Below are 12462 nucleotides of genomic sequence, written 5' to 3'. Positions count from 1 at the left end.
TTAATCTCAAAATTAAAGGATTAACTTGAATTATGCATTTCCCAATATTTTTAATACTATTATTATTTATAAATTAATGATTCAAATATTATTTCAGAAAAACCCATTCAACATTATCTCATTGAAGGAGTACAGTAGCCATTTAAAGCCCTAATTGTCTTTCTAAACGTGTATTTTGTGCTGCCAAACTCTGGAAATGCTTCTAAAACTTGAAAGCCTGATAACTCAGAACTTCTGTTTCAAAAACCTTAATGATTAATTAGCCATAGCTACCAAAATATTTGTTTGATTCCCACAAGTGATAGCTTGCTTTGAAGCTCTGGTTCTGCACTTTCACATTATGAAAGAAACATACATTTCTAAATGTGACCCTAAAGTATGCGGTGGGTCACATATTAGTAGCCAAATAACTATGAATCTGATAAAAAGAAATCTGCAAAATGTCCACTTGACTTGAAATATCCCTTGTTGTTTGCCTGATGCTAATATACACAAACATTCCAAACAAAACAGACCTGCAGTAGCGCCTCCTCCAGGTTGACGGGGTGATGTTCGGGGGGTTCTGGTTCGTCGGCCACAGAGGCCAACCAGGTCTGGCACTGCAGCAGCGTGTCCTGCAGACTGACATGTCTCTGCAGCTCCCGGTCCAGACTCTGGTACACCTGCAGACAGAAGGACAGCGCACAGACTCAGCTGCTGCTAAATACTACTACTACTAATACTGGTATCTCAAAAATGGACCCAATTTCTGAGAAACTGAAAACTATATACATCAGGACTGCTCAATAGGCAGCCCGGGGACCAAATATGGCCTGTGCATCAATGTAGATTGACACTTTGAATAAGAGAAATGAGAAAAAAACACCATAATAAAAAAAAGCAGTTCTCCTGGTTGTCCCACCCATTTGCGTTGTTACCAATAACCATTTCCTCTGGCATATTACACGTGTTCCATGACCAAGTGGGAAAATATATATTGATCAATTTTCATTGTACCTAGTAAGATTGATGAGTGAAATAACTGAGGCTGGAAGTAATTAGAAAAAAACAATAACAAAACATACTGTATACACATACAGTATATTCCACAATGGATTTGAGAATAAGATAACCCAACTTGCTGGTCCTGAAAATAACCAAGTAACAATATACATACATATAAATAAGTAAAATCGAGGATATAAGGATGGACAAAACTAGGGATTATAGAGAAATAAATACAACTACAATGGGACACGAAGTGGTAGACTCCAGCACTTCAAGCTTTTCACACCTATTATCAGCACCAAACCAAAAAAAATAAATAAATACCCCCCCCCACTAACTTAAACCATAAGCCGTAGCATTCCACCGAATTACCAAATCCCTCTTGATGTCATTAAACTATACAACGTAGACAAGTGGACTTATCGGTGCTGGCTTTGACAGGTGTTGAATGTGGAGGCGTCCATGCCCCCTGGGGGGGGTGGCGAAACAGCAGGGTCTGACTGACAGTGTTAATATGAGAGCCCAGAGGGGGGTGGGGGGTCCGCCATTGACAGACACGCGCTGGCAAGCCGCCTGGCAGACTTGGCAGAGGGCAGGAGGTTGGCAGTGTGGCAAGGGGGAAGACGGGATATTAGATATTAGAGCGGGGCTGAGCTGGCAGCAAGGGCGGGCGGGAGCATCAGCGCGGCGGTAAAAAGTAGAAGCGGCGCGTCAATGGGGTGTGTGGATGTGTGTGTGTGAGGTGCTGTGTTGTGTTGTGTTGTGTTGGGGAGGTGAGCTGTGATGACAGAGCGGGCTTTGCCAAGATGACAGAGCGGGCCTGGATTAAAGGGCTTGCCAGATCTACCCGGACGGCAGAGCGGTGATCATTTTTGGCTCTGGCGTGAAGAAACGAGGGTTGACGCAGGGCACTCAGAGATTAATATGGGGAGTTTGAGAGAGTGATTTTGGCTGATGGAGTCCGTCTGAGTATGGCGGCTGTGGTGCGCAGCTTTGGCAGCCTTAATTGGTTGTGCCCTCTATGCTGGCAGCGAGGGCTGTCGAGAGGGGAGGACTGGAGTGTCAGAATGGGTTAAGCTCGAGTGGATGGCGAGGCCAATGGAGGATGAACAGCATGGATATGAAGTGTGTGTGTGTGTGTGTGTGTGTGTGTGTGTGTAATGCATCTGTGTATTAAATGCCTTCTATTCATTCTTCTGGTTCAAAGACATTTGTAAACTCCCCCTCTACTCACCCGCTGGGCCGTGCTGCAGATGGCAGAGTAGCTGTCCCTGGTGCCTTGATGGTGGGCCTGGACTTGCTGCCTCAGCCGGCTCTGTACGCGCTCGCCGCAGCCCCGCACCAGGTCGTCCCCGCAGTCCTTCAGGATGGAGAGACGATCCTCGAAGCCCGCTATCTCCTCCATGATGGCCTTGGGGGGGAGCAAGGACATCAGAAGAATGACAGCTGGTCAAGTGGTCAAGGACAGAGGGAATTCGGACAGATTGGCACCCCTACGGTGAGGTCATGGGCCCTATTGGATGAAGGTTAAATCGTTTAGACACTACATACTGAGCTACAGAAGGAAAATAACTATGAAGACTGTAACTATAATTTAGCGGGTTCAGTTAATGAAAAAACGGGAATTCAATCTCCATTATCCGTCCCAAATGGTGGCCGGGTGAGCAGCGGCTCTAATTGAAGGACGTGATGATTAACCTTGTGCCTTGCCAGCTGTTGAGTGGCCGCCTCCAGGCCGCCGCCCATCGTGGGGTCAGGGGTCACCATCCTGCTGGACATCTGGAGGAGCCACCGCTCCACTTCCTGCAGCTCGCTGTGATACACTTCCTGCTCCTTCACCTGCTCCTCCAGGTTCTCCACGTGGGCCTGGTGCATTGAAGATACAGACACACGGGTACACCAAAGTAGAAATGTATGAATTACGTTGGATATTCTTTTGTACAGTTCCCATCCCAGGGCTTAAAAGAAAACTTTTCCTTAAAAGTATTTTTTAACCTAAAACTTATTTTTTGACCATTGGGAGTTAATCAGATTGACTGGCCTCAGAATATGCCAGGTCATGGGGCAACTGCAACCACATTCTTTGGTTAAACTCCTGCTTGGACAGCTCTTCACCCATTTACACAAATCTCCATCCAATGGGGAGTCAGCAAAAGTTCAGTCAGGAAGACTACTTACTATCACTACTACTATCAATTTAATGTGTTTCTTTGTGCTTTGTCTTAATGTTTTTATGTTTTATGTAAAGCACTTTGAATTGCATGCTTGTTGAAATCTGCTATACAAATAAACTTGCCTTTCCTTGCCTATCACGGCCAGGTAGCATTTGACAGCTCTGCCATTCAGCCACAACCAATCAGAGCCTGCCACACCCTGCACTGGGCCAACCCTCGGCTTCCTGACAGTATTTGTACGGCTGCTTGCTCCTCTCTTCTTGTGTCATTTCAGATGCTAGTCCTATCGCCAAAACCATGTCTCAGAGTGTTTCAGTTGTTTCCCTACACCGTCCACTCATAACAGCCTCTAGGTTCTCACCATGGCAGTGTTACAGAGCTCAGCGTAGTCCTTGTGTAGTCTGTTCATTTTGTCCCTGATGGATGGGTAGTGGACGGAGGACAGCAGAGCTTCTCCTTTCTCAACCACGGACTTCACCGCTCCGTCGTGGGACTGAACAGTCTGCAACAAGGTCTGGAGCACATAGGAACACAAGAAAAAAATCTATGGACTTCCAATACAATGACAGACAGTAAAAGTCAATTGGAGTTACTAATCGACCAACCCTGCAAGACTTTGCTAATCCTTTGTCAAGGTGGACGAAAAGGAATACATTGTACCTTGTACTTGGCTAGCTGTGCTCTGCGCTGGTACAGCTCCGCCTTGGGCTCCACGGGGGCCCCGAGCAGGGCCCTGGTCTCCAAGAGCCACTGGGCCTGGGCCTTGAACCGGTCCTGGAACTCCTTGGCCAGCAGCAGCGCACGCTCCAAGGCACTGTGCTCCTGCCTCAGCCCTCCGGTCAGGTCCTCCAGCTGGGCCAGCCGGGCCTCCACCTCCGCCCCTAACCTTTCGGCTCCGTCCTCCTCCAGGAAGCCCACCGCACGCTCCGCGGCCTCCCGGAGGGACTTGAGCAAGCTGCGGCCATGTTGGAGCTCGGACTGGAGGGTCTAGAGAGCAGAGAGGTGAAGCAGGAACAAGAAAATTAACTTTTACCCACAGCCAGCAATGGAGTCGAAAGTCACACAATGTTGTTTGCATAGAATATATCAGGTTTGTGAAACGTGATATTTCTATATTCTGAAGAAGCCCATGTTTGTTTCTTGACCTGCGGTGCTGATCCATCCACCGGAGGCTGGCATAAGAGTGTGTTTTGGGTACCTAAAGGGGGGCTTTGAACCCATCGGGTGGGCCGACACCTGCACCGTGAAGCCTCAGTGAGACAGCGAGAAGACCAGTCCAGTCACGGTGTAGAGGAACCACAGCGAGTAATATGAAAGGAGGACCCAATTATAACCCTTAACAGGCTGCAGTCACAACGGGGGTTTCCAGGGCAACCAAAACACACGCTATCGAAACACATGCGCGCGCGCACACATACACACAACACTCCATGGGATGCCATCTAGCTTTCATCATCAGTCTATTATTGTCTGAGTAGAAGGCAGCTATACAGCGCCAGTCTCCAGGTAACGCTGCTGATAACACAATAACAAGATCAGTGCCTGGCCACACACATCCAAAAACCATTATCCACCCTCCATCCGGGGCCACCTAAATGTATCATATCCATTTGTCTCCTAAACGAGTGCATGTAAATAATACATATAGAGCTGTTTATTTGAGTGTTATATTTCTAACCGTTTATTATATCCTGCACATCGCTTGTGTCTCACACCCAATATTTAATATTCTTGTTCTGCAAGATTGACATTTCTCTCTATGAAGTACTTATCTGACTATACCTTGTAAGAGCTAGAAGTCAATATTAATTGTTCTCTTCTCAACTCTTTGAAGATCAATGCAGACCTTTAAATGGTTCATTGTTACAGCTTGAGGAATCTTTTATGCCTTTGGATGGTGTTGTATAAATGGTGGTGCCAATAAAAATAAAATAAATAACTACAAATAAATGAATAGCAATGAATAAATAATATCATAAATAAAAATACATAAAATGAATACAATTTATTAAGAACATCTAAAATATGTATAATAAGGGAACATGTTTAGGCTGTTTGTTTAAAAGGTTTTTGCATTCACAAAAGGTAACAGCGCAATGCACAGAACATTAAGCATCTAGTGAAGCACCGTTTCACAACGACTCTATTAATACAAATTATAAATAGTGGCGGAAAAACGAACCTTAACTGTCACAGAGAATTATTTTAGTTACGAATGCAGTGTGTGTAAGATTGGGGGTTGATGGCAGTTGCCGGAGCCTGTGTCAACCGCCATAACTCATTAACACTGACATTGTGTTCCAACCCCTTTTCTCCATGAGTATCATTATGATCCGATGCGGTAAAAAGATAAAAATTTACCAGGGGCGGTGGGAGAGGCAGGAGCAATATGAACCTGACCTTGTGAACAGTCTATTAGCTCTGCTGTCATCGTCTCCACGCTGTTATCGCCAGGACCGCAGCAGAACGGTGGTACGCTGCGTCATCGCCCTCGGCAACGGGGAGGCAGCTAATCAGAAGCAAATACATGCTCAAATCCACATCTCCATGTCTCTCTCTTTTCGGCTTTTGCAAAACCTCTCTTTCTTCTAGTGTTGGTTACGGAGCACTAAATTACATTGTAATTACATTGTAATGCATTTACAACTGGTATTCCAAGCACTGCTTGTAACAATGAACTCAATTCATTTTATAATAGTTACATTTGATTAAGAGCATATAGAATAGGGGTAGGATAAAATAAGTGCTTACTTCTTCCTACTCCTTTCAGACATTTACATTAATTTCTTTGAGAAGAAGCCAAATACTACAATTTTTTCCATTCCATTGATCTTTGATGGCTATTTCCTGTGCTTCTCATGAATTGTTTCTGAAACGTCTGAAGTAAAAAAGAATCATTCAATCCAAAAACTGCCATTTTCTTTTATTCTTTACTATTCTTTTATTGTCTTTTTCTGTTATGGGAAAACAAACTGAATTAACCCAATTGGTTTTGCTTCAAAACCCGATCTGGCAGAGATGGAACCAGACCACGATGCTCCATAGATGTCCAAGAGACAGCAACTATAATAAAGCCGTGTCTGAACCCCCTCAATGCGTCTTTATTGACTATTGGCCCCATTATCAATGCATGGCAGCAGCAGCAGTTCTTTCTCCAGCAGAATGACTGAGCGCCGGGGCTTTAGAGAACAATCTGCAGTCCGAGCGTCGCGCATGTGGCGACGGCATGACTACAGTCCCTGAAGCAGAAAGAGAGGAAAGGGGATCGATCCCAAACCCCTGGATTACTGCAAAGCCCACGCCAGATGACGAGCGGTGGCGCTGATGTCTTTGTAAAAGTGTGCATGTGCTCCAGTGTTTGTCCTCACGTGCATGAGGCGGAAAGAGAAATGAAGTCCGTTACAAAGACACAGATAGAGGATTGAAAAGTTTGCTGCGGCTTGTTAGCCGGCACTTGTCTGGTGCTTTTTGATAATAAGTGTAGTGCTCGAGGAGAAATGTGTGTGTGTGTGTGTGTGTGTGTGTGTGTGTACGCGCGCGTGTGTGTGTGTGTGTGTGTGATATGAAGCAGTAAGGGCACTGCATCAATTACAGTGTCTGTGCCAGCAGGCGCCTGACACCGGTGCTTCTTCATCTTCTTCCTCACAGTGGGGGGTTGGATGGGGGTGTGCGCGTGTGTGTGGGTTCCTCCCTCACTAGCGATCTTCCTCCAAAGCAGAACCCGCTTTGTCTTCATAAAGAGCCGATCGATATGAATACATTCGTCCCCTCCCTCTTCGCACTCGATATGAACCGTGCCAAGCCAGATTTTCCCCGTTTATCGCTTTGTGTTTGCACGTCTGCCTGCGTGTGCCTGTGTCTGCCTGCGTGTGTGTATGTGTGCGCGTGTGTGTGTGTGTGTGTGTGTGTGTGTGTGTGTGTGTGTGTATGTGTGTTTGTGTATGTGTGTGTGCTTGCGTGCATGCGTGTGAGCCGAAGCTAGCTTACTTTGCACCGGCCCCATTTCATACAGAAAAACCTGTAGTTTCTCGGGGCGAGTAATACTATGTAAATATTTTAGCTCAGCGAGTTGCTTTTCAAGCTTTTTACAGATGTCCACGTAGGTCTTTTCGCAGCCTAAACTAAACTGCAAGCAATAATGTGGAGACTGCGTGATAAACTGGCGGCGTATATTTCTTGGCAGGAGTCAAGGAGAGTGGGTACGGACATTTCTGCTGGCGAGGATATTGGAAGATTGTTTTGTTAAAAAAAATAAAAAATAAAATCCTCTAGCAACTGTGGTCTTGCTCACTCATCAGTTTTGCATCTGATAAAACCAGAAGATGTGGCGAATTTGTAAAAGGCGAGATGAAGCGTGTGTTCTGAAGCCAAATGGTTCGCTCAAGTAGTCACAATCATCACAAAACCACCCAGATATACAGACGAGGGGCGGGCGTCCTAAAACAGAGACAGCATATACCTCTAATTTCTTCATTTTTCTCTCCATTGTGAGCCGGTCCAAAGGTTCTGAACAGTCGATCAGGGCGGTGAAGTTTTCCTGGGTGGAGTTGTGCCAATCGGAGAAGGTCACGCAGAGGTTCTCCGCCTCCCCGATGCTCCTCAGCTCGTCCTGGATCTGCTTGATGGTTTCCTGATGGAGGAGAACAGCAGATAATAGCATAGAGGCTCCTGGGGGGCTGGGCGATATGGACAGAATAAAATATCACAAAATCTCTTGACGAATATCCTACAAATCAATGGTTTGACAATATTTTTGGAGATGACTATTGGTGCTTTCATAAGATAGTAAATATCTTATAAAAAATATTTGAGAAGCAATCGTTATTAAGGTGGATATTATGACCAAGCAGGTAGAGACCAGCTAGAGCAGTCTGATGGTCAGAAAATTGCATTGCTTTACTGTAATACAACCTTAAAGACAGCATTTAACTACATTGCGATATTGAAATAACCAAAATCCCAGACGAGATCACATACAGCTTCATTACGTCATTTAGCAGAAGCTTATATCCGAAGCAACTTCCAATAAGTCCACTTTGTTGGTGGTATGAAACCAACTGTATATCACAGTCATAGACAGCTACATCTCCTCTAGGGAATATCGTTTATATCTAGTGTCATATGGATTTTCGCTATATCGATACAACGATATATTGCCCAGCGCGACGCTGCAGTAATGGCCGTTTAATTGCCGCTGAGGTAAAAGTATCAGAGCGTAGCCATGGAGACATCACAAAACATAATCTCTTTAAAGGTGTGTGAGTCTTTGAAGGTTCCTAGGTGTATCGTTTGGCAGCAGCCAACAAGGACAGAATCCAGCCATCAAAATAAAAAAAACATTTTTTCCTCCCCACCCGACCTCCTTTTATTTGCTGAATGTCAATAATTTTACTTGCGGGGCGACGAGGGATTTGGTTTGCTTCTTTTTTTTTTGATGCATTATCCACTTGACTGGGATTTTGAGTCAATAACGCCATGAGTGGGGCTGGGGTTTCTTGTGGGCTTGCCGCATTATTCACTCAACTTGCAAATCCCATGGTGAGAAGCCCCAATTAGCTGATAGTGCTGAGTGCATACCTTTCCTGAGTAGACTGGAGGTAGCAGCTTTTCGCCGAAAAAAACCTCCTTAACAACCCACACACACACACTTCACACTGTGTAATCACATGCATTTGTGGAATGAGATGGATTGGGGAAGTATCGCCATGTGAATGTGAGGGTGTGTATGGGGAGAGGGGGTTAAAACACTCACACTCACAGAGACACACACAAATAGGTGTTGGAGAAGGTGCAAAAATCAATGCTGTGCAAGAGAAGCCTGTGCACTCCTGGCGCTGGGTGTGAGATTGCCTTCTGTAGCGTTTAATTACAGTCTAAACTCTGGACCTGTGGAGCAGCATTGACTTTCCTTTAGTCCTCCTTGGAGGAATTGACATGTAGAGACTTCCTACATACAGCGAACCACGAGCAGGGGAGTTCTGCTCTGAATGGAGCGTTACGGAAACAAAGAGAAGGTGCTCAGGAGCAAAGAGTAGAGACAGTCCGCGTGTGGAAAGACCAGGATATGTGGTGTAGTTATGAGCGCTTTCATGATTTTGGAGAATTATCTAGCTTTTAGAACTATAAGTACAGGATCACATTCTGACCTGGCTGATGGATGACTTATGTATTATGAGTTGTAGCTGATCATGAATTATGTGATTGTTTTTTTTTGCTTAAACTTTTCTTTTATGTTTATAACCATTTTTCTTGTAAATAAAGCTGCTTTCACACATGCACTACAACCCTGAAATTATCCAAACATTTACCCGGAGGAGCAGTATGTGTGAACACAATTGTCCCGAATCATTTGGACCGGACATTACCCGAATGTTACTCAACCAGCGCCCAAGTACAAAATCTGCGTAATGTCTGATTGAGGGGTATGTGTGAACAGAGCATTGATTGTCTGGAGCATTCACAGCGAGTGAGTGAGCGTGTCACGCGTTGATGACGTCTCTATAATGCACCAGTTTTTAACCTTCGTGCACGGAGCGTAGCTGCTTTGTACTCCTTTCTGCTTTCCTTTATATTCATTTAAACACCTTTGTTTATATTAAGTCCAACTACTTGGACTATCAATACCAAAAAAGATAAATCGACGGCTTCGTCTGCCATCTTGGGTCTGATAAGACTCTGCAGCGTCATTGCGTCACGTCCTGCCTCCTGCATGCTCTACCCAGGCTACGGCCCTCGTCTAAACCAAACAAAGTATTTCCAGTCGGTGTGAACGCGTCTGACAGAGACAACCTCCGGTTGTGTGCTACATGAGGTAAAGGGCAACTCTGGCCAATGTCAGAACCTGATTATCTGGACATTGTGCAGAGTGCATGTGTGAAAGCAGCTTAAGTTACCATCATTCGGAAGATACATCAATCATGGTAAATTGTACACTGGAACATGTTTTGACAACTATGCTTTGCCTCATTCATATGAGAAAATATGATTTCATCAATGATCTCAACGTAAGATGTAAACGCCTTTTAGCAACTCATATTAACTACATATTAACCTGATTCATAAATGTACAACTTGTTTTCTAAGGTATCCGGTATTTGAAGAGAGTAACACCTTTTCACACTTAATCTATTTTTTTAAAGGCATGTGAAAAAAAGACTGTTGAAAGCAAAAAAATATATATAATATTGACGGATAATTTTTTTGTAATAAGTAATTATTTCTTAGTATGAGCCGCTAGGCCAATGAAATGCATCAATAAACATCAAACAAAAATAACTGGATTCATTCATTATGTATTTTAAACGTAGCATTGCAATTATTTTTCCTTATTCATTTTGGTTCTCCTGAAAATGACTCCTCATGGACATATGCAGATGTGATTGAACCGAGAACCAGGTCTCACCTGGATGTAGAGTAGCAGGGCGTGGTAGCGGGTGGTGATCTGGGTGGCGGTGGTGCTGACTCGGCTGCTGATGTGGGTCTCCTCCAGAACCTGCTCGGCCAGAGAGGAGAGGCCGTCCACCTCCACCTGGCGGGACAATGAAGCCTCGTACCAACCCTGAGGACACGGGGATACAGGAGGCAACACCAGGGCAAAGTCCAGTGAAAAGTGTAAAATAATCAGATTCACAACAAGAAGCGTTCAAGAAACAATCGAGTTGAGGCTTACTATGAGCTCTCCTAAAGACATCTTTGTCTTGACCTAAAATATTGTCGTTCATTCCTTGATAATGCGGAAGATAGAAAACAGCAAATGGTCCCTGGAATTACAGGTTGATATAACTAATATAACATTCATAATTAAAACAAAATTTTAATGTGTTGAGCTTCCCCCAGAAGCACTTTTACACAGACAGTTTCAATTTTAAGGAGTAGCTTTTTTTTTTTCTAACCAAAAGTACGAGTCAGTAAAAATGTGGATCGGCTAATAAGGTGCACAGAGGAGGCACCGGCTTGGTCATATTGTTGTTTAAATGTGCAATATTTATGCATTTTTAGGCTACTATGCAAATATTAATTTGCACACGAGGCCTAATTTTTCCCATGCTGAGGGTAATTGCGGAAAAGTTCATTATGAACGTAATTAGATAAGTATTAAAAAACAGGTATTAAACTAATATTGATTTGGAAGCTGTTTGCTGATGAGGAGGAAGAAATGGGAGAAAAATAGGAGAACTACCAATATCAGTTGCTTAATAACCAAGCACATAATCTTAACAAAAAACAAATGTCAGGAAAAATACAAAAATAATGACTATGGAACAATGCCATTCTAGAGACTACGGACTGAGTAAAGGATTTAGGACGACACAGAGCTTATGTCTAAACCTCTCTCTTCCCATGATTCTTCCCGGTTGGTTTGGTGGGTGGGATAGTGGGGGTGGGGTGGGGTGGTTTTTGAGGGCTAATTAGACAGCTGTAACAGCCCTGTTCTTTGTTCAAGCCCTCCATTGTTAACGGCTCTCCAACAAACAGTAAAACCTAATTTGAACATGTATTTGTCCTTTATTTGCACCAATCATTCAGCCACATAATTATTCCAAGTTAATCACCCCCAACCGAAGAATTCACCAAACAGCTCCAATCATGTCAAACAGTTCCATCATGTCCTGTGTGGACTCTGGATAATGCATCAATTCTGTCTTGTACCTGGAGCTGCTTCAGCTGGGCGTCCTTAGCTTCTCTGGATGACCTCCGATGCGCTCGGACATTGGCCTTGCGCTCCATCTCCTCCAGCCATTGAGCCAAGCTGAGGAACATGTGGCCCACCTGCCTCAGCCGGGCCAAGCTAGAGCTCAGCTGGGTGGACGTCTCGCCCAGACGGTCCTGGTACTCTCCCCAGTCCCGCTGGGCCGTGTCCAGGGCTCGGTCCTCTATCTGGGGCACCCCCCAGGGGATGACATGCTCCCTGCTGGTCAGCACCGAGGAGAGCAGAGCCTGGCCCTCCGAGCAGCGCTCCTGAAGGACCTTCACGATGGGAAGTTTATTAGATTAACTGTGTAAAAAAATTAATGTTATGAGTTTTAAAGGGAGAGATCATTTAATTCTTAGTTTAAGTTAGGCTTAGGAGTGCTACATATGAGCATAGTAACCTGCAGCCTCTGCAGGGTCTTCTCCAGCGTGTCCACGTTGCCATCTGGGTGGGACAAGGAGGCCAGCGAGGCCTGCTCCTGCTCCAGCCAATCCTCAAATACGTGCAGCCCCCTCTGGTACTCCTGGTGCACCAGAACTAGCTCCTTGGCCTTACTGACCGCAGCCTGACAGACAATGGGACACAATGCACATGGCAGTGGATTGCTTC

The 12462-nt window shown here is 44.8% G+C and overlaps 1 protein-coding gene across 1 annotated transcript in view; it reads right to left on the bottom strand.

Annotated features, from left to right (window-relative positions):
- Positions 1-12462, bottom strand: part of syne1a (spectrin repeat containing, nuclear envelope 1a) — a gene marked incomplete at its 5' end in the record, with an annotated part of 153831 nt that overhangs the window by 66834 nt on the left and 74535 nt on the right. The window contains 9 exons of the mRNA XM_080023003.1: positions 516-662; positions 2222-2398; positions 2686-2853; positions 3523-3675; positions 3822-4148; positions 7621-7791; positions 10564-10719; positions 11811-12128; positions 12254-12418. Of these exons, the coding sequence (XP_079879129.1) occupies positions 516-662; positions 2222-2398; positions 2686-2853; positions 3523-3675; positions 3822-4148; positions 7621-7791; positions 10564-10719; positions 11811-12128; positions 12254-12418 (1782 nt within the window). The remainder of the gene's footprint in view (positions 1-515; positions 663-2221; positions 2399-2685; positions 2854-3522; positions 3676-3821; positions 4149-7620; positions 7792-10563; positions 10720-11810; positions 12129-12253; positions 12419-12462) is intronic.

Source organism: Zeus faber (assembly GCF_960531495.2).
Source record: "Zeus faber genome assembly, chromosome: 2".
Lineage (NCBI taxonomy): Eukaryota > Metazoa > Chordata > Actinopteri > Zeiformes > Zeidae > Zeus > Zeus faber.
This window is presented reverse-complemented; position numbering and strand designations above follow the sequence as displayed.